This window comes from Nothobranchius furzeri, chromosome 1 (genome assembly GCF_043380555.1).
Source record: "Nothobranchius furzeri strain GRZ-AD chromosome 1, NfurGRZ-RIMD1, whole genome shotgun sequence".
Classification (NCBI taxonomy): domain Eukaryota; kingdom Metazoa; phylum Chordata; class Actinopteri; order Cyprinodontiformes; family Nothobranchiidae; genus Nothobranchius; species Nothobranchius furzeri.
In genome coordinates, this window is record NC_091741.1 from 63,612,559 (window position 1) to 63,634,655 (window position 22,097).

General features: G+C 43.8%; 1 protein-coding gene across 9 annotated transcripts in view; it reads left to right on the forward strand.

The window, feature by feature from the left end:
* Window positions 1-14,941, forward strand: part of LOC139068933 (pleckstrin homology domain-containing family A member 5-like) — a 62,083-nt gene extending 47,142 nt beyond the window's left edge. For 4 of the 9 annotated variants that reach the window (XM_070549775.1, XM_070549779.1, XM_070549780.1 and 1 more), the window contains 15 exons: window positions 1,124-1,186; window positions 1,274-1,354; window positions 1,429-1,581; window positions 4,400-4,501; window positions 4,710-4,818; window positions 6,982-7,025; window positions 8,566-8,760; window positions 10,748-10,883; window positions 11,114-11,235; window positions 11,381-11,572; window positions 11,663-11,806; window positions 11,906-12,028; window positions 12,455-12,597; window positions 13,128-13,261; window positions 14,685-14,941. In XM_070549775.1, the coding sequence (XP_070405876.1) occupies window positions 1,124-1,186; window positions 1,274-1,354; window positions 1,429-1,581; window positions 4,400-4,501; window positions 4,710-4,818; window positions 6,982-7,025; window positions 8,566-8,760; window positions 10,748-10,883; window positions 11,114-11,235; window positions 11,381-11,572; window positions 11,663-11,806; window positions 11,906-12,028; window positions 12,455-12,597; window positions 13,128-13,261; window positions 14,685-14,719 (1,776 nt within the window). In that variant the 3' untranslated portion in view covers window positions 14,720-14,941. The remainder of the gene's footprint in view (window positions 1-1,123; window positions 1,187-1,273; window positions 1,355-1,428; window positions 1,582-4,399; window positions 4,502-4,709; window positions 4,819-6,981; window positions 7,026-8,565; window positions 8,761-10,747; window positions 10,884-11,113; window positions 11,236-11,380; window positions 11,573-11,662; window positions 11,807-11,905; window positions 12,029-12,454; window positions 12,598-13,127; window positions 13,262-14,684) is intronic. The other 5 variants (XM_070549778.1, XM_070549777.1, XM_070549776.1 and 2 more) reach the window with 5 other exon arrangements.
* The last annotated feature ends 7,156 nt before the right edge of the window (window positions 14,942-22,097 follow it).

Genomic DNA, 22,097 nt, shown 5'->3' on the forward strand with positions numbered 1-22,097 from the left:
TTGCAGAGCCCTCCCAAAGGGACATTTGCATCACCTCCGGCCAGACAAGTCCTCTCAGAATTTGTGCAGGTAGCTTACATTTAAATGAGGAATTAGGCTGCATTTAAGGGGAACCCAACCTGTGTTTACAGAGGTTACCGTCAGGGCAATAAGCATCAGATTCTCAGTGTTGCGCTCTTTGTGACACTCATTTAGTGTGAAATATTTAGAGAACTGGTGAAAGCCAGACATTGAAGCTTCTGCTGGATTGTAATCTTAAACCTTCACAAAAATGAGGGCAGACATGTCAGGAAGGAACCCCCCCCCCCCCCCCCCCCTCCCTCCAGTGATGAGTACCTACTTTTTTTGAACCAGGTTTGAGAACCACTGGACACATCAATGCTCCCACCACATTTCTGTTCTTTCGTTTTTCTGTGTTTCATTGCTCTGGTGGGTGTTTTTCAGTATGAGATGATCAGATCTACCCTTTAGGAAAGGGTAAATCTTAAAATCTACAAACGTGGATAAATTGGTTGGTTGCCCTGCGTTAAAGACCGCTCACCAGTATTTGACCCTCTAATAGGAGTGTACCAACTATTGTGTCTGCATTCTTAAGTGGAACAAACTCATTTAGAAAGGCCGGCTTTGCAAAATTGATCATTGCCGTTGAGATTTTAATTTATTTTCACTATTTTTATCAGTTTGTGGTTATGAATATTGACTAGCTGCTCTGTGGCAAGATGCATTCACCATCCTGCAGGGCCTGGCTGTTAGAGAGATATCTGCTCCTCCTTTTGCTTTTCATTGACTCTGTACCAAACTGAAGTTCAAAACAATCTTTTTCAATGCATACTGATGAGTATCACTTAAATCCAGTCATTCCCAGTCCAGTAGTGACTGGGTAGCACATCATCTACTGAGCAGGAGACAAAAACAGGACATGTGGACACGTTCATCCCCTCTGTGTCTGTACAGTCACATTATTGTGTCTCACTGCAGTCTGCAGCAGGAAGGGAGAATGACTGGAACTAAAGTCTGACTAAAATCATGTGGAGGCAGAATAATAACACAGAATTCTGTGTTAGCTTCTTAACTTTCCATCCTAGGATGTGTTGTCCAAGTCTGAATGTATCTCCTCTTTCAGATCAATCCAGATGGCTTCAAAGAGGCCTCCTTGCAACAACACACAGAAGAAGTGGACATTGATGTAAGCAAGGCCCTGCTGTCTGTCAGATGCTCAGCGAGCCTCGAGGCATTTGTGGTTGATTTGTGAGTTTGTGTTTGTGTGTGTTAGACCAAGCTGAGCAAACTGTGTGAGCAGAACAAGGCAGTGAAGATGCAGGAGGAGAAGTTACAGCAGCTACACAGGGAGAAGGTACAGATACAAGGGTGTGAATGTGTGATTGCGTATTTTAAGGAGCAATAAATGGGACTGTGTTTATGTGGCAGCACACTCTGGAGACGGCGCTGCAGTCAGCCAGTCAGGAGCTGAGTGAACAGAGCAGCTCCAACCCAGCAGCCACACAGAGCCTGGTCCAGCAGAGAGACGTCCTGCAGAGCGGCCTGCATAGTACATGTAGAGAGCTGTCCAGGGTCGCTGCTGTGAGTACACACATACTCGCGCACTCGCACACACACACACACACACACACACACACACTACACACCATTGCAGCAGTGGTGGATCAAGAAAATCCCCCTAGGGTTAAACCTAACCCATATGTAAATGAAGTCAACAAAATGTCCAAAGAATAATTTGTCAAAAAATAATTTAAGTCAAAATCAGAAAAATACCTTACAGGACTGATTTCAGCCTTCATTTCAAGGGACCTTAAGGTGTTGTTGAAGAACATATAGTAGGGTGGCTGCTGGGGGGGGTCTCAAGGCTCTACAACCAGGGGGGGGGGGGCCCTCTAGTAAATCTGCCCCTGCACTGCACTGTTAAGGTGTCTAATTCATGTTGTGGTATACACACACACACACACACACACACACACACACACACACACACACACACACACACACACTCGAAAAGAAAGCTCCAAGCAACACTATAAACAGTTTCCAGCTTCTCTGTCCTGCTGGTCAAAAGTGGAATTACCACTGCCAAAAACAACCCTGCAGCAGCCCTGCTGTAGCTAGCGCTAACAACTAGCTAACACTAACATGAGCCAAGTCTTACTAAATAAGTCACAAATTAAAAAGATCCACACTGTTTAACTATTTGCTTCGCCTCCAAAGACATAACTCTCTGACCTTTACTTCCAGGCTCCACCATGATACCAACAAAGCGCCAAACTTCTTATTTTTCTTCATATTGTGTTTTTTTATTTATGGTTGGCCAAATGAAAAGGCTAACTGTTAGCCTTTATTTAAGTTACGGGCACAGAAAACAGCTAACAGCCTTTAAGCAGGTAAAGAGCTTGGTCACCTGCCTGCTTCACAAAACTGTCAGTGCTGTTTCTGGTCAGCAGAGGGCTGCAGAGTGCTGTCCCATGTGAAGTTGATAAAGTTTCTACCAAAACAATCATTAACCCCACTTTTAAAGGAATTGGTAAAAGTGTTGAAACCTGCTTGGTGTCATTTTAAAAATATGATTGCAACAAAAACTTAATTCCCAGGGCAAGAGTCAGATACTGGTTCAATGAAAGCTTTGAACCACGGACCGGCGAGGTCACCTGGGTGATCCTTCTGCCCCGAGCATCGATTTATACCTTCTAAAAACTCAGCATTGAACAGACTTTTTACTTTTATTTTCTCTAAACTTTCTTAGACCAAAAACGAATCGTCACCTGCAGATGTTGGTTGGTCCTGCTTCAGGGCCCCTCGAGGAGCTGACCTGGCCTTGCCGGTGTTTAATTGCTACCGGGCTTCTCCAAGACCCTGGTTCTGATCTGTTTTTATCATATCAGGGCCTCTTTTCTCTGCAGCAGTCAGTTTCTCTCAAGCTCCCGTCTTTCAACATTAGTTTCTAGTGCTAGTCATATTGTTAGAGAAAGTTTCAAATGTTTTATTATTTCCAGATCTCTGACCCTTATTTAAAAAGGGGGACCACAGGGTGTGTTCCAACTACAGGTGGATCACACTCCTGAGCCTTCCTGGTAAAGTCTATTCAGGGGTTCTGGAGAGGAGGGTCCGTCCGATTGTTGAACCTCAGATTCAGGAGGAGCAATGTGGTTTTCGTCCTGGCCGTGGAACATGGACCAACTCTATACCCTTAGGGGGATCCTGGAGGGTGCGTGGGAATTTGCCCAACCAGTCTACATGTGTTTTGTGGATTTGGAGAAGGCGTTTGACCGCGTCCCTCGGGGGGTCCTGTGGGGGGTCCTGTGGGGGGTACTCCGGGAGTATGGGGTATAGAGCTGAGGAAAATAATCAAATAATCGATGCATCGGGATGCGGACATAAAAGATTCTGCATCATAGAAGAGTACGCCATAATCGATTATAGTGGAATGTAGTTTTGTTTTTTTAATGGCAGCACCAGCGCAGCATTCAGATCTGTCAGAGTGAGTCCTCCACATTTACCAAGTATCGTTCCGCCTTAATGTGGTACTGCAGGGCTGAGCGCTGGAGTTGTAACCTGAGACCGAACCAGAACCGAATCAGCCCGACCGGTTTTGTTGGATTTGGGCCGTGAATTAAGTTAATTTAGCGGGTTGTCATGCAGCCCGCTCGCTCGCTCGCACAGCAACTGAGAGAGAGAGAGAGACATTGTCTGTTCACACAAGAGAGAGGATTGGCGGACGCTCCTCCAAACACGCATTATTATTTTCATAATTTAATTATTATTTCAACTCGAAGTGCTCAGTCAGACCGAGTGTCGGGAGATCCGGTCTTAGGGAGGTGGCAGGGGTCAGTGACTGCGGCTGCAGCGTAATCATCTTTTATTTATTTATCTATCGATGAAAACAAATCAATAAGAAATAATCGTCATGCATTGGGAAATTGAATCGAATTGAATCGTTTACCCAATAATTGTAATCGAATCGGGAGACAAGTGAAGATTCACACCTCTAATGGGGTACCAGGCCCTCTGATACGGGCTGTTAGGTCCCTGTATGACCGGTGTCAGAGCTTGGTCCACATTGCCGGCAGTAAGTCGGGCTCGTTCCCAGTGAGAGTTGGACTCCGCCAAGGCTGCCCTTTGTCACCGATTCTGTTCATAACCTTTATGGACAGGATTTCTAGGCGCAGCCAAGGTGTGGAGGGGATCCGTTTTGGTGGCCTGAGGATCAGGTCTCTGCTTTTTGCAGATGATGTGGTTCTGTTGGCTTCATCAGAACGTGATCTTCAGCTTTCCTGGAGTGGTAGGGACTTTAAAGAAACTGCAAAAATGCTAAAGTTTTCACTCAAAAGTGCTGATTAAAGAGACTCACACATACACACATGAACCCTGTTGGTGGCTGGTGTGTTTTCAGGAGCTGGAGCGGTCCTGGAGAGAGTACGCCCAGTTTGAGGCAGAGGTCTCTCTGGCCAAGACCAGTTTGCTGGAGCAGCTGGAGTCCCTGGGCAGTCCACAAGTAACAAACACATTCAGATGCTCTCTTTTTCTCACACACACACACACACACACACACACACACACACACACACGCACGCACGCACACACACACACACACACACACACACACACACACACACACAAACACACGCACGCACACACACACACACACACACACACACACACACACAGAGCTCTAATATCATTAATGTGTGTGTGTTTCTCAGACAGAACCTCCAAGTCAGCGACACATCCAGATCCAGAAGGAGCTGTGGAGGATCCAGGACGTGATGGAGGCTCTGTCTAAAACTAAACCCCAGCAGAGCGCAGACAACAGTGAGTCTCCAAGAAACAAAAACTCACCTCATCACTCCACTTTATGCATCTCACTTCTGCAGCTTCTCTGCCACATTAAATCTTACATACTGGCATTAGGGACAAAGGAGTCATTATTGGGACATATTCCATTTTAAGGAGATTGTTCTGCATTTGGTCCCTAGCAATACAACAGAAATATACTCATAGAGTCTGGATTGCTTTTGCCATTGGACCCTGATGGAGTGGACCAGGATCTTCAACAGCTGTCTTTTCTACAGAGGGACAGAGATTAGGGGTCGTATTCTGGTTTGTATTCTAATGATGGAAAACGGAGATCATTAACATTATTCAGAAAAACTGAGTTCCATGGATCTGGTGATGGTCCTGATCTACGAAGGCAGCAGGAGGAGTAGGAAGCCAGGTAAGTAGGAGGAAAGTTGTGGGCTGATGTTGGAAGAGAAAATCCATGACCTTGTGTAGAAATAGGAGGTAAGGTAAGACGAGTACAGGTGCAGATAAGCAGAGGCACCTTAAGGGATGACTGAAAACATCACCACCTACTCATGACACCCCATTCCTTCATGACTGGCTGCAGACCTTCCATGTTGATCTGAGGTTTGAATCTAAGACGTCAGGTACTGGCAACCAAGAATGTCCTTTAGGATCATAGTCCTCTTGATACTGGACAGAGCACACCCACCACAGGGAGCAGATAGAACCAACAACAATGGACTGGACGGGAGAGAGGGCCTGGAGGAGCGCTGGGACACAAGCTCGACCCTGGAAACATCATGGTTGATCATGCTGAAGATGAGAGAAGGACCCACGAAGAGAGCTTGTAGGCAGATGGGTGATGGTTGCTGAGCTGGGGCAAAAGGCAGACGTAACATGGCAAAGTCTTAAGACAAAACCTCTTACCAACAGCTTAAGGTGACCTGGGGCCCTCTTCTCAAGAACACCATGCAGACTGACAAGGACGCCCCTGGATCTGAGTAGTTTTCAGGAGGAACTAGGCAGATCCTCTTGTGTATCTCTGGGCAGTGACTATGCTACTTTTCAAAGAAGATGGATCAATACTGAAGTTCACTGATAAATAAGACAATACAGACAAATTCTCTTACATGCTACCTTAAGGTTGGATCCTGTCCTAGAGGACAGAAGAGCAGGCAGATTTAGAGGAAAGGCAGAAGGAGAGAGCTTTGGACCTGAGGTTGCCAGGAACCAAAAGACTGGAACTGGGATGTTCTGCTTCCTCGTCCATCATCAAGGCCCAGTTACTCCCTCCCCTCATGTTAAGAGTCTGGGTGTCGTCCTCGACAGCACACTTTGTTTTCAATCTCACATCAACAATATTACCCAGTCTGCTTATTTTCACTTGTGTAACATCTCCCGCCTCCGTCCATCACTTACTCCCTCCACTACTGCCATCCTTGTCCACAGCCTCGTCACGTCCAGGATTGATTATTGCACCTCACTTCTCTTTGGTCTTCCAAGCAAATCCCTCCATAAACTGCAGCTTCTCCAGAATGCTGCCGCACGTGTCATCACCAGGACTCCCATCATCTTATCACATCACCCCATCCTGCAACAACTTCATTGGCTGCCCATTAACCAGAGAATCAGTTTCAAAATTCTGCTCATCGCATTCAAAGCTCTCCATAACCTGGCTCCATCCTACATTTCTGATCTCATTCACATCACCACTCCTGTCCACGCTCTTCGTTCATCTACTGCACCTCAACTCTCGGCTTCCTCCGCTCACCTTGTCGCCATGGGGAGTAGAGCATTCAGCCGCTCTGCTCCCCACCTCTGGAATTCTCTTCCCCCTGATCTACGCACCACTCCCTCTCTCGCACTTCTTAAAACTCAAAACCCACCTCTTCATACAGGCTTTTACCACATAGTTTTAATGCATCGTTTTAAATTTTAGCATCCTAGTGTTTTAACATATTTCTGTACTGTTTATCTTGTTTTATTTTTTGCCCCCATTGTTGTAAAGTGTCCTTGGGTGTCCTGAAAGGCGCTGTTAAATAAAATGTATTATTATTATTATTATTATTATTATTATTATGAAAATTGCATTGCTACTTGTCAGTTGAAGCTTGAAGTTGATTTGTTTTGATTGAGAAGCTGCGAGTGGATCTGACTGAATTCTCTCGTCTCTCTGTTGCTGCTCTGCAGGTTTTCCCGGTTCCAAGCCTCTCTCCAGCCTGCAGAAGAATGAGGTAAAGCTGCGTTTCACTGTACATCATCCTCTGGCTCCAGTGCAGTTATATATTTAACACCATGTATGTCTGAGTTTCATTGGTCAGTTCAACAATCCTCTCAACAAGAGCTATTTATTTACAAGTGCTTAGTGGCATTTTTGTTTTTCTGAGCTAGAGTAAGATTTTACGGTCTGCTGGTAATGTGTCTGTTAGTTTCTTAGTGATTTAAATGTTTGAAACTTTATGACATGGTAACATGAATAATTTGGCTAGTGAAAATAATAGCTCATCATTCTTTTTCGCTATTTCAACTCCGAGCAAAAGAGACTGTTAACTAGACTTGGATATTCTCAGGTGGTGTATTTTTGTGCTGGGGAGGGGTGTGGCCCTTACATCAAGATGAGCATGAACAAAGGCACTTTCTTTACTTCAGACAAAAAGAACCAAAGAAGGACTTAACTAGCACTAAGGAATCAGAAGTTGTTTAACTCAAGGCTTCCAGGAACCCATTGTTCTCCAGAACCTCCTTATCTCAGAAACCAAGTCCATATGGAGTCAAGATTCACACTTTTCAGAGCTCAGCTGTGGATGATTGGAACACAACTACCACTCAACATTCAACTGTTTGGACAAGGAAATGTCTGAAGACCAATTTGTCAAAGGTTTTGTGGATGAAATGAGGCTCTGGATGGAGCAGATAGGTGGACAGACTCTGATTGTTTGGAGCGTCTGGAAAGAGGATTGTCTTGACAAGAAAAAGGTCCCATCATAAGTCCTGTCTTCTGCCACCACTAAAGCCTCCTGTAACCATTGATGTATGGGGCCGCTTATCAGCCAAGGGAGTAAACTCACTCAGTCTAGCCTCAGAACAGCTGTGACTAAAGAACGGTCCCAAAACATCCTCCCAGAGGAACTCCTCAACCATCTATGAACAGTTTGGTGATGAACAATGTCTTTTGCTGCATGATGGAACAACAGGTCATGAGGCTAACTTCAGAACTAAGTGGCTTTGGGAATAAAATGTGTTGGGCCCAGGTCCAGGAAGCTCCCCATGCTTTAATAACACTGAGAACTTGTGGTAAACCCCTCATGCTTCATATGTGTCCTGTACTGAACTCATGTTGATGCATCAGGTGACTGCACCATTACTCCTAATAGACATTTTGGGCATGTTTGACTTCATGGATGCAACAGTCTAGCTAATCACTGCTTTAAGCTGTAGCTTTTTAATCTTATTGATTTTAGTCCGTAATGACTCTTATTTTGGTGTCAGAGGTCAGATCGCGGGAGTAACTCAGTTCTTCATAAACAGTACAATGTTTGAACGTAGTGACATTTTCAACTTGCTTTGTTAAATATATATTTTTTACTTTTCGTTATAAAGTAACTAATACAGGCTTAACACCGTTCAAGTCATCTTTTGTCTGATTTGCAAAAGTAAACATCCTTTATTATACAGAGGGCGTTCTGTAATGTGTTTGGTCTGAACGCACCCTCAGATATGAGGGTTGACAGCGTTGGTCCTGACACTGAGACCTGATTTATTATTCATCAACAGACCACCCCGTTGCTGCCACTTAGTCCACTCCAAGAGGGGAACTGTGTGCCCCCACGCCCCCCCCTCCCTCAGTACTACAACTCATCAGAACGCCTCCCTACCGTGCCCCCCCATCACTCACACCCGGGCACTCGACCCTCCCACTCCTCCCGACCTGAAGAGCGCAAGATGAGCTGCAGAAATGGAGCCCACTCTGTAAGAGCTGTTCGAAACTTTGTGCTCCGTCCGCCCCTCCAGTGGGCTTCCATCATTCATCAGCATTCTTAGTCCCTCCATCTGAGCACGTTCACTCCCACCGCTCTGTCCCGCAGCTGGAGTTTGAAGCAGCAAGTGGGAAATAACTGAAACTCATTTCAGCATTTTCCCCCTGAAATCTCCGCTTCATCCAGCCTCCGTTGTTGTCGTCTCCTCCTTCATGGTTCATAACAGCCATTTTTGAATTTTATCATTTCCATTTTGTTTTTGTTTTTTTGTTGTGTGTGTGCATGCGTGTATGTGCTTTAAGACCAAGTAAAATGTTTTTTACTTATTTGTGAAATATAGGTCACTTGAAGTTTAACGTGCGATTTAAATGTGAAAACAGTCTTTACTCCTATCTCCTGCATTAGCTTTGATAGAAAATATGAGGGGAAACACTCGGATTAGAAAGGTATGTCAACTGGACGTCACGTTGAAAATTAGCGTTCATGGACTCACCCATCTCGGCTTATGATAGGGAAGGCTGTTTCTGATTTGGCATCCAGGAGAGAGCAGAGCACGTCTCAGCTAGCAGAAGCTAATCGTTAGCATTAGCAGCTCCACAACATGACAGAACTTCTACGGGCTTTTGTTATCTGTGGAGATAAAACATCAACTCTGCAAAGCAAACTGGGTCAGTGGTAGAGTTGTGTTGCTGTTAGCCAATCAGAGGCGAGATGTCTGAATATCAGGAAATAAGGCTCCAAAACCTGCCACATTCTGCTCATCTCTCCTCTGACTCACTTCTAGTTCCTGAAACAGGAGCGCCAGAGCTTTTCTTCCCCACTCATAAGCTATTCGTTTATATTAGAGATCACTAGCCTGGCAAGCCAGCCTAAATAAATGTATTATTTAGTCTGGCAACGCTCCATTGACGGCTCTCGGTTGTGGGGCGGGTTCTACCGTTGTCTTTCAAATGATCTCCGCATGCTACTGGACAATGAATGTGACATACTCACCGCAACAGCTATCGGTAAATGAGGCGGTCCACAGTTGAAGAAGGGGAAAATACATAATTTTTTCTAAAAAAAATAATACAAATAAATACATCTGTCTGCTCCTGATTCTAATGAAGCCCAAGTTCTAATAGTCCAAAATTGATGTAAAAGCCGTTTCAAACGAGCTGTCGCCATCTTGTTTTCAATTCAAGTTTATTTATATAGCGCCAAATCACGACAAGAGTCGTCTCAAGGCACTTCACATAATAAACATTCCAATTCACAGGTCATTAAGCCAATCAGAAATAATGTTTCCTATATAAGGAACCCAGCAAATTGCATCAAGTCACTGAAACTCTGTTGCATCATCCCACCCACCAGGCATATAGAGTGCCCTGATTGGCTCACAAAGCGGATTAAGCTCAGTGATTTGTTCACTAAGCAGATAGAGCACTATGATTGGCCCACCATTATGGACCAATCACAGCTCTTTGTGTTTGAAACCCCTCTAGAGAGCTGTGATTGGCCAGCCAGAATGCTGTTAGGGGCTGCAGAGGTTCCAGTGGAGCGTTCCTAGACCAAACTTTGCAAAGCAAGAATTTGGTCTAGTTCACTAGACTAAGAGATCACTGCACACGAGTTGTAAAAACAAGGGAACTTAGTCTTTTAGGTGCTGATGAAGCTAAGCCCGAAACTTGGTTTATTTATCCCACCGATCATTTCTTGTGTTCCTTTAAGTCCTAAACAAACAGAGTTCTGTTTGGGTTCTCCGTGCCGTCAGAAGAACTAAGATGAACAGAATAATTAATTCTGGTATTTTTCTTCCAATTTACATCTTTATTTAAAACTGTTGCTTCAACTTGTCATTCTCATCAAGTCAAGATTCCTGATTTACGTAACAGACGTTTAGGGTAAAATGCAAAAAACGAGGTTGTGTTCTGTTCGTATGAAAATAAATGAATGTGTGCTACACAGTTTGTTTTAACCCTCCCAACCCCACCCTGCAGCAGAATCCAGACTATCGGCTCTATAAGAGCGAGCCTGAGCTGACCACTGTGAAGGAGGAGGTGGACGAAGCCAATGTGGAGAACAAGGATAAGACTGAAGTGTCTGCAGAGACCAAAGACACTCCTAAGTCCAAAGGTAGGTTCATACTGTGTCACACAAGGCTGAAGTCTTTAAAATTGGATCAGTGGCCCTTTCGGTGACTCAGAACTTGAATAAATCATTGAATGAAAATAATTGGTGTCTAAATATTATGTAAACATCTCAACATTTAGGAATATCTGAACCTCTGTCCAGTTTCCTGTCTGAGTCTGGTCCTGGTTCCTGTGTGAGCTGCAGTAGTTCTGACTGGGTTTGTTCTTTAACAGTGCCTCCCTACCCTGTGGGCATTGTTCCACCCAGGACCAAATCTCCCATGAGCCCCCCTGAGTCTTCCACCATTGCCTCCTACGTTACTTTGAGGAAGACCAAAAAACCCGAGTCCAGATCTGTAAGTGCTCCCTCAGCAAGAGCAAAGAGGGCTCTTGAGTTCCTAATGATGTTGGGATTCCAAACACACTTGAACTTCTCAGGTTTAATTTATGTCAAGTTTTTATCTGTGTTTCAGTGTTTAAGTCCATTGATTACCTGTGCAGGATCGTCCCAGGAGTGCTGTGGATCAGATGGGATTTGGGGAGCGAGAGGTCATCAAAGCCAGGATGAGTATTGAGGAGCAGCTGGAGAGGATGAGGAGAAACCAGGAGGCCTTGTTGCTACGAGAAAAGAGAAGAGAAACCCCATCTCGCTCACCGTCCTTCAGCAAAGACAACATGTTTCTAATCCTGCAGGTGATGTTGCTGAGATATGCTTTCAAGCCTGAGGGAGACACGGCGTATAACAGCAGTGTGTGATTTATGTACGGTGAATGTTTTTTGCAGAGCCAGACCCAGGTACAGACGTTTCCTGACCAGATGGAACTGGAGGCAGCTCTGCAGCAGATCAAGGTGGCTCATAGGGAGCAGGACAGCACAGGTCCAGAGGCTACTGGAGGTCCAACGGAGAGGGTACCGACACCACCGCAGGTTCGTCTTACTTTATCATGGTTGCTGATCGATTCAGAGAGTTTCACTGATTTACTTGGCCTCCACTACACACTGATGTGATGGTTCTGTTGTAACTAGCAGAAAGTGCAGAGGGAGGACCAGCTGAAAAACGCCAAGTGGACAGAGAAGCAGCTTGAAGCAGACCAGAACCTGCTGGGTGTGAGCGAGACTCAGGCTGAGACCAACAGTGTGGGCAGCGAGGTAGGAAGTAAAAACACCCACAGTAGAATTATTTAAACCCCTGGGCAGTTTTCAGTCACAACTGGTTCAATCCAATACAAAGCTGCTAAACTCTTTTTGACTTGTTGTATTTTTACCAAAGCAGAGAGAATCTTAAGGATCAGCTGCACAACTCACACCGCACACTTTGATTACTTATGTCTGCATGCTGCACACTCTGTCCTATAGCGTTTCACCTTTAACTCAATGTTCTATGAGAATATTTTAGTCTGTTTTAACTCCTTCCTAAAATGATTCAACATTGTAAAATACAATCCAACATAATGTAGATTTCTTGTGTTACAGATGAGCAGGTAGATTCATGTTCCTGCTGCTTAGTAGAAACAATGTGCTGCTCTGGATTATTAATCCCATCTTGGATTAAAAATGTGGGGTTTTTTTTTTTAGTCGGGTGAGAGCCAGAGAGTCGTGATCGTGGATCTCGGCTCTGAGACAAAGCGTGTGGAGATTGTGAACTTTGAACCTGTTGATGACGACAAGAGCAAAGAAGAAGATCTGGTCAGCTCCCCTACGAACACCGCTGAAGACAGGTGTGTGTGTGTGTGTAGGTGTGTGTGTGTGTGTGTGTGTGTGTGTGTGTGTGTGTGTGTGTGTGTGTGTGTGTGTGTGTGTGTGTGTGTGTGCGTGTGTGTGTGTGTGTGTGCGCGTGTGTGTGTGTGCGCGTGCGTGCGTGCGTGCGTGTGTGTGTGCGTGTGCAACAGCTTTATTCAAGATGCTGAAATGTGTTAGGTGTGACAGCTCATCCATCTCTGTGTCTCCATGTCCAGCAGAAGGTCTTAGCGGTGGAGGTCTTGCATAAACTCTCCTAAGCTCTATATTCTTCCTTATTTCATCACACTGAGACCAGTTTTGTCATCATGAGGTCTTTGTGCCTTTTTGTTCTAGTCTTGTAGTAGAACCCTGTAGGACTCGGGTCAGACATTCTCACTCCAGCTCCCTGAATCAAGGACACCAGATTGTATGGAAATGTGTTCAGGTCTAAATCTGTGCTTTCTGAACCCTGTTGGACTAGATTAAACTGCAGATGAGGTGTGCTTGACCCATTTTGTTTTTCTAACAGCAGTTTCCAGACTCTGAGCCCGGATCTGAAGGAGGACGACACAAATAAGACCCAAGAAGTGATTCAGGAGGAGAAGAGCCTCGATTCATACAAACAACTGACAACAGACAGCAAGAACAACAACATGATGGCTCGTAAGGAAAAAAAACTGTCTAGTGTCAAACTTTTCTTTTAGTTTAATGAAAAAACACATCAACTTTTATTTTTCGAACCTTATTTAGAGCTTGAAACATCTTTAGAACTAAATGGGTTGTGAGGGTGGTGGTCCTCTATGGGGTGCCATTTGTAAAGTAAGAGTCATAATTTAACTAAATATTGTGGGTTATTTAGTCTGAATATTTTGGGTTATTTAGTCTATCATAATCTAAATATTAAATTTAAAGTTAAATATTTAATTTACTAACTAAATATTCAACTTGGAGTTAAATATTTAGTTCACAAACAAAATATTTAGCTCTGAATTAAATATTTATTTTCCAGAATAAACATTTAGATCCCAGCTGAATATTTAAATATTTCTTAAGCAAGATCAATATTTAGGTCTAGCCCCCAAATAAATATTTCGCTGGAATCTAAATATTTATCTTGGAAAATAAACATTTAATCAGGAGCTAAATATTTTGTTTACAAACTAAAGATTTAGCTTCAAACTAAATATTTAATTGGGAATTTAAACATTTATAAATGTGTGAATAACGTGGTGAAAATATTACTTTAAAAAATAAACTCCCATTTTTTTCTCTTGATAGGCTAAATAACGGAAAATATTAAGTTATAACTGTTTGACTTTACACATGCACCCCGTAGTCCTCCAGACACCAGGTTGGTAACGCCTTAAGGATTTCTGATTAGTTCTATTATTGACTAATCAGGAAAAGGGCTGGTTGCCTCATGACTTTGGACACGAGTTCAGGAACATATCAGGAACCCGATTCCAGGTCAGATTTTAGTATCTGCGGTCAGCTGTAGTTCTGATGTTTCCTTACATGGAAACGAGTGTTTAATAGATGATCCACCTTCAGTTCCTCCGCCCAGAGATCAGGATTCTGATCCATGATGAGAACGATTTTCTAACAGAACCAGATACTGAATCAAACCAGAACTATCCACTTTATATATTTGGGTTCAGCATCCTGACCCAGATCTAATTAATGCCCTTCATATAAAATCATTAGATTATGGTGAATTATTAAGATTCTAATATCCAGACCTGAACCCAGACAGACGACCATTCAGAACCAACCTGGTTTAATAACCCTTAACTTCAGATGTTTCCTGCCAAGGAACCTCCAGGATTAAAATGATTAACTAACCTCAGGAACCAGATCAGACCATCAGAGGTCCTCCTGGACCGTCCCCTTCATTAATCTGATGTTTTGGATCAGACAAATGATGGAGGAGCTCCAGGACCAGGACGGGACATCACTGATTTGCATTAGAACTTTTCTTTTACTCATCAAGGTTACATTTCTTCAGTTCTTTCATTTTAACACAGTTCAATGGTGGTTTAGATGTGAGTAAATCTTCTGTTTCTGATGCGTTTCTCTCCTCCAACAGTGCAGACCTTCACGATGGTAAACAGCAACACGTGAGCGGTACTGGAGTCGGCATCCACATTGGTACTCCGTAGAGCCCTAATGTAGCCAGCCTGCACAGAACATGCTACACGGCTTCCCGTGTTCCCAACAGAACTATGCTGACACTACTGTTACCCGCCCACACAGAGCCAGAGAGGACCAGCGCCTCGCTGCAGCCAGACTCGCCTTCTCATCCAGAAAACCAGACTTTAGCTTTAGTTTTGTTAGATCTGCTCCAGTTGTCATCATTTACCCCAAAACAATGGTTTTAGATTACGATTGTGTGGCTCTTTAATCTCCTCCTTTAGAGATTAGTTAATGTTGCTGCCACTTTAACATCTTCTGTAGAAAAAAAAATGACTTAATATCTAAACTTTCCATTGTTTTAAGACTTTAATCTAAAAAAAAGACTTTTCCAGGAGGTTTTGAGTTCCACCAGAATTATTTAAGGGTCAAATGATCTGAAAGTGACCAGATCAGGAACATGTGGTTTTCAGCCTCCTGCTGTTTGGTTAGGACCTTTTGTGAAGGGTGGGCGATGCTGCAGCCTGATTGTGTTAAACGGGAAGTGGAAACCACAACAGAAGCGGTTCAGGATTTTAAACCCCCTGTCCTGAGTTGTGCTGCTCTCTGATTGGACAGAATCCATGCCGCTAGCATTAGCCCCACCTACTGGACCAGACTGGCTAGTTCAGCATTTGTTGGCTTTCACTGTTTTATTATCTGCATAAAGTCTAATAGTGTCTTCACCAGTGAACACACACACACACAAGCACGCATACATGAATCATTTGCTAACTTTCCCACAGGCAACCATGTGACTAATTCCCAGCTGCAGTACCTTCTGCCGTTTCAGGTGGACAAACAACATTTTGAAGGTGTCACATTTCAGAGTTAGAAATAAAACCGAACCATTTCACATTCTTCACCCACGCAGAGCTCGCTTTGGGGTCGTTGTTGTTACACAGAACCTTTGATACCTAATCAGTGTTAAAGTCATTGTAGCATGATGTTAGTTACAATGAGAATAACAGATTCACAATATTATTGGCCTGTCATCAGTATTTAGTGCTAAAGGCTTTAAATGAAATCCTACGTTTGGCTGAATCGGACCAGGGCCGGGTCAGATTTAACCTGGTTGTGGCTAAGATGGTCATCCAAGCCTAATATCAGACAGCTTTGTTTGAAAATGTTGTATAAAGATAAATGTTTTTATTGTAAATTATTTGAGGTGACTGTAACTCGGGGCTGTTGCAGTAAAACAAGAACGGTTCACGACAAAGAGGCTTGATGATCCTTATTATTATTATTATTATCCTTATTATTGTTATCTGCCACTGAGTGAGTGATTATACGCCTATGAGCTATCAGCTCCAACATCAGTAATCAGAGTTGTTCCTATCTCTGGAGGCTTTGCTGCTCCTGAGCTGCTGAGGCGTACTGTATAGATATACAAGCTCTAGAAGTCTCCAGAGTTAGACGTCCAAACTCAACACATGCAGTGCTTTACGTCAGTCCAAAGCGACTCACCGGTCTAGTCGGACTCTCTGTTGGTTCCAAGCTAAAGGCTTCTGCTGTTTTTACATCTTTTGCTACTATAACTCAGCAAACTGTTGTCATATACATGAATGTACAAAAAGTATAAATAAATGCAAACTCAAAGTACTTTTTACTTCAGAATAGTGCCACATCATGCTGCTGTTTTTTTTTTTTTTTTTTTTACAGGAGTAAGTATTTAGATTTTTTTTATGTGAAACATCTTGGAATCTTCAAGCTTCTGTTGAGCACAGGGTGTTTGGATGCTTTCTGTGTCTGCATCGTTTAGTTTGGTTCCTTTGGTTATTAGTGACACTCAGAGTTTTTAATCTACCCGGATGGTGAAGAATCAGAATAGCACACATATGAAGCAATAAGTTGGACTTTGGAGTTTCAGGACTTAAAATAAATTTTAAACTAAACTGTAAAACAAAATGATTAAAAAAAATAAAGAAAATTTTATTTACACTTTGAAGTGAGCGACTATTATAAGAGAATATTATTAGAGAAGATATGACAAAAGTTAAAACCCCATCTGTTTTATATCATGTCAAATAAACGTTGATGTTCCTACAACAGGCTTTGCTGTTTGCTTGTCTTGATTTTTTTTTCTTTGAGGATGAATACGTTTAAAAGTTCCAGAAAGACTTGATGACTTGTGACTGAGGTGAGTCTTTACATTTTGAGGTCCCTTGTCATCAGACATGGGACCCTATTTGTAGAATCCTTTTTGGGATGTGCTAGATGAGAGTGAAGCAACTCTTAGCAGGAACTACATTATATAATTTGTGGGATTAAGATATTTTTAAACTATTTAATAAAACTGAACTGCTTGGGCGTTTGATGTGCTTATAATCCCACGGTCACTTCTGATCTTTCTGGACTGGGGTAGACTGATGCATCAGCTGATGTTTACTCAGGCAGCCCAGTGCTGTTGCAGAATTTAATTAAAATGTATTTTTATATTCACTAATAACAAATGCATAATGAATATTCTAAATTAACATTATTTAGGCGTCTGACTTTAACACTGAGCAGTGCACAAAGCTCAGATTTACCAGTTGGTTAATTCGAATTTCAAAAACCGATTCAGCTTAAGAAATTTTGTGCGTTATTAGTGACATTGTAGCATGAAAATATTGTGGGAAATGTTTTGGTATCGGCACATAAAAATCGGCAGTATACACAGATGCCGGTCATCAGAGATCGTCTCTGCAGGAGCGCATCTCAGCCATTTGATTGAACTGCGCACCACAAGCTTTAAGCAGCAGCATTACAAACTTGAGATAACTTAAGATCATTTCTTATTATTGTGATATTTGTGCTGAACTAAAACAATCTGACTGTTTTAACTGCGGCTTGCTAGAGAAGTCCAACAGCTGATGAACCCGCATCACCTGCATTCATTACTCCTCAACCAGCCAACGCGTAATGGAACAGTGACGGTAGGCTGCAACAGCAATCACAAAAAGCCCTCTTGGATCATTACAATATTGAGAAATGCTTTCGTATTTACTCTGGTGTTTTATAATAATTATATGAGGATTTCTGATATTTCCTGGTAAACTGTAAGTTTATTTTCTAAGCAGGACGGTCTAATCCAGAAAACCACATAGATGGTTCTTTTTTCAAATTATGTCAACAGATTATTGACGAAATAAAAATATGTATACTATGAAAAGGTCAGAGGTCACTACAATACCCACTATTAAATGGATATAAATCTGAATCACATAAGGACATAGTCCCGTGGTTCAAAAATGTCCTACACGAGACACTTCCACTTCTGCCAGTTTGACAGGTGTGGCTCAAAAGTTTTTGCAAACTCTGGAATATCATGACAAAGTTGATTTATTATAGTAATTCTGTTCAAAAAGTGAAACTTGTATGTTAGATTCATTCATTAAACACAGACTGATATTTCAAATGTTTATCTCTTTAATTTTGACGATTATAACTGACAACTCATGAAAATCCCAAATTAAGTATCTCAGAAAATTAGAATTTTGTGAAAAGATTCAATATTGAAGACCCCTGGTGCCACACTGAAATCAGCTAATGAACTCAAAACAACTGCAAAAGCCTTTAAATTGTCTCTCAGTCTAGTTCTGTAGGCTACACAATCATGGGGAATACTGCTGACTTGACAGCTGTCCAAAAGACGACCATCGACACCTTGCACAAGGAGGGCAAGACACAAAAGTCTGTTACTAAAGAGGCTGTCTGTTCACAGAGCTCTGTGTCCAAGCACATTAATAGAGAGGTGAAGACAAGGACAAGATGTGGTAGGAAAAAGTGTACAAGCAATAATGATTGTGAAACAAAACCCATTCAAAAAAGTGGACTGCAGCTGGAGTCAGTGCTTCAGAACCACAACACACAGATATATGCAAGACATGGTTTCGGCTGTCACATTCCTTGTGTCAAGCCCCTCTTGAACAAGAGACAGCGTCAGAAGTGTCTCCCCTGGGCTAAAGACAAAAAGGACTGGACTGCTGCTGAGTGGTTCAAAGTTATGTTCTCTGATGAAAGTAAATGTTGCATTTTGTTCGGAAATCAAGGTCCCAGAGTCTGGAGGAAGAGAGGAGAGGCGCAGAATCCATGTTGCTTGACGTCCAGTGTAAAGTTTCCATAGTCAGTGATGGTTTGGGGTGCCTTGTCATCTGCTGGTCTTGGTCCATTGTGTTTTCTGAGGTTGAAGGTCAACACAGTTATCTACCAGGAAGTTTTAGAGCTCTTCATGCTTCCTGGGGACTTCATTGTCCTGCTGGGGGACTTCAATGCTCACGTGGGCAATGACAGCTTGACCTGGAGGGGTGTGATTGGGAGGAATGGCCCGCCTGATCTGAACTCGAGTGGTGTTTCGTTATTGGACTTCTGTGCAAGCCGCAGTTTGGCCATAATGAACACTATGTTCGAACATAAGGATGTCCATCAATACACTTGGTACCAGGGCAGCCTAGGTCGCAGGTCAATGATAGACTTTGTAGTCGTATCATCTGACCTGCGGCCATATGTTTTGGACACCCAAGAGAAGAGAGGAGCGGAGCGGTCAACTGATCACCACCTGGTGGTGAGTTGGATAAGATGGCAGGGGAAGATGCCGCGTAGACCTGGCAGACCCAAACGCAAGTTGCTGAGGTAGTCAAACAACTACACAGCGGCGGAGCCCCGGGGGCGGATGAGATCCATCCAGGGTATCTCAAGGCTATGGATGTTGTTGGGCTGTCGTGGTTGACACGTCTCTGCAACATTGCGTGGTCATCGGGGGCAGTTCCTGTGGAGTGGCAGACCGGGGTGGTGGTCCCCATCTTTAAGAAGGGTGACCCGAGGGTGTGTTCCAAACTATAGGGGGATCACACTCCTCAGCCTCCCTGGAAAGGTCTACTCCAAGGTACTGGAGAGGAGGGTCAGATCGATAGTTGAATCTCAGATTGAGGAGGAGCAATGTGGTTTTTGTCCTGGCCGTGGAACTGCAAGGGTGATGGAGGGGGCATGGGAGTTTGCCCAACCAATCCACATGTGTTTTGTGGATTTGGAGAAGGCTTATGACCGTGTCCCCAGGGGCACCCTGTGGGGGATGCTCCAGGAGTATGGGGTGGGTGGCTTTCTGTTAAGGGCCATTCAGTCCCTTTACCAGAGGAGCGTGAGTTTGGTCCGCATAGCCGGTAGTAAGTCGGACCTGTTCCCGGTGAGGGTTGGACTCCGCCAGGGCTGCCCTTTGTCACCGGTTCTGTTCATTACCTTTATGGACAGAATTTCTAGGCGCAGCCGTGGTGTGGAGTGTGTCGAGTTTGGTGGCAGGAGAATCTCGTCTCTGCTTTTTGTGGATGATGTGGTCCTCCTAGCTTCATCCAGCTCTGACCTTCAGCTCTTGCTGGGTAGGTTCGCAGCCGAGTGTGAAGTGGCCGGGATGAGGATCAGCACCTCCAAATCTGAGACCATGGCTCTCGACCGGAAAAGGGTGGCTTGCCAACTCCGGGTCGGGGGAGAGGTCCTACTTCAAGTGGAGGAGTTTTAGTATCTCAGGGTCTTGTTCACGAGTGAGGGTAGGAGGGATCGGGAGATCGACAGGTGGATTGGTTCAGCATCGGACGCTGAACCGATCTGTCGTGGTGAAGAGGGAGCTGAGCCAGAAAGCCAGGCTCTCGATTTACCGGTCGATCTACATCCCAATCCTCACCTATGGTCATGAACTTTGTGTAATGACCGAAAGAACGAGATCGCGGATACAAGCGGCCGGAATGAGTTTCCTCCATAGGGTGGCTGGGCTCAGCCAGAGATAGGGTGAAGAGCTCGGACATTCGGGAGGGACTCTGGGTAGAACTGCTGCTCCTCCGGATCGAAAGGATTGAGGTTGAGGTGGTTTGAGCATCTGGTCAGGATGCCTCCTGGACGCCTCCCTGGGGAGGTGTTTCGGGCATGTCCTGCCGGCAGGAGGCCCCCGGGTTGACCCAGAACACGTTGGAGAGGTTACATCTCCAATCTGGTCCGGGAACGCCTTGGGGTCTTGCCGGAGGAGCTGGTGGACGTGGCCAGGGAGAGGACGGTCTGAAGCTCCCTAGCTGGGATGCTGCCCTCGCGACCCAGACCCGGATAAGTGGAGGAAAACAACTACTACAATAAGTATGAGAATTTTTGTTTATTTTTCAATCTCTACATGCTCCCGCTGGGTCATGTCATGAACAATAACAATGTTGCCTGTCATAGTTATGCAGATGACTCCCAGGTCCACCTAGCTCTATCACCTAGTGACTGTGGCCCTCTAGACTCACTCTATCGGTGTTTGGAGCAAGTTAAGGATTGGATGCAATAAAACTTCCTACAGTCAAACAAAGACAAGACTGAAGTTATTGTCTTTGAAAATAAGAAGGATAGGATGGAAGTAATTGCTCAACTTGGCTCCAGAGGAATACAGACGAAGACCCAGGTTAGAAATCTTGGTGTCATAATGGATTCAGACCCGAGCTTCATTGGTCACATTAAGGCTATAACTAGATCAGCGTTTTATCATCTGCATCAAATAGCACGACTCAGGGGTCTCATGTCCAGAAGAGACCTAGAGAAACTTATTCATGCGTTCATCTACAGCAGGCTGGACTATTGTAATGGTATTTTGATTGGTCTACCCAAAAAAGCTGTGAAGCAACTGCAGCCTATTCTGAATACTGCTGGTAGAGTCTTAACAAGAACCAAGAGAACCGAACACATCACACCTGTTCTTAGATCTCTATGCTGGTTACCAGGAAACTACAAAATTAATTTCGAAGTGCTTCTACTAGTTTATAAATCACCCAATGGTATGGGGCCAGAATACATGTTGGATCTCCTTCAGGTATATACGCCCAGCAGGGCTCTGAAATCCTTAGGAAGCAGTCAGCTGGTAGAACCTCGGGTCAGAACCAAACAGGCTGAAGCTGCCTTTAGTCACTATGCTGCACACAGATGGAATCCGCTTCCTCGTGACCTCAAATGTGCTCCCACTCTAGAAACTTTTAAATCAGATCTGAAAACCTTCATGTTTTCATCAGCCTTTGAATAATGCTGCACCTCCTGCACTGTATTTGCTCACCCTTTAACTTTGTTTCTTTTTCATTTTTAAATTGTATTTTCTGCCACGTTGATTTTAATGTTCTTGCTAATGGAAAGCACATTGAATTGCCTCTGTGTATGAAAGGTGCTTTATAAATAAAGCTGCCTTGCCTTATGAGTGGCGGGAATGGGCTTCCATATTTTTGATCACCGAGTGAATAATTTTTTTTCTCAGAGTGGAACATCTTTTTTTCGAGTGAAACACATTTTCTTTCCTCATAGTGAAGCTTCGTTCCAATACACCAGCTTTGGGTGTGACGTCACG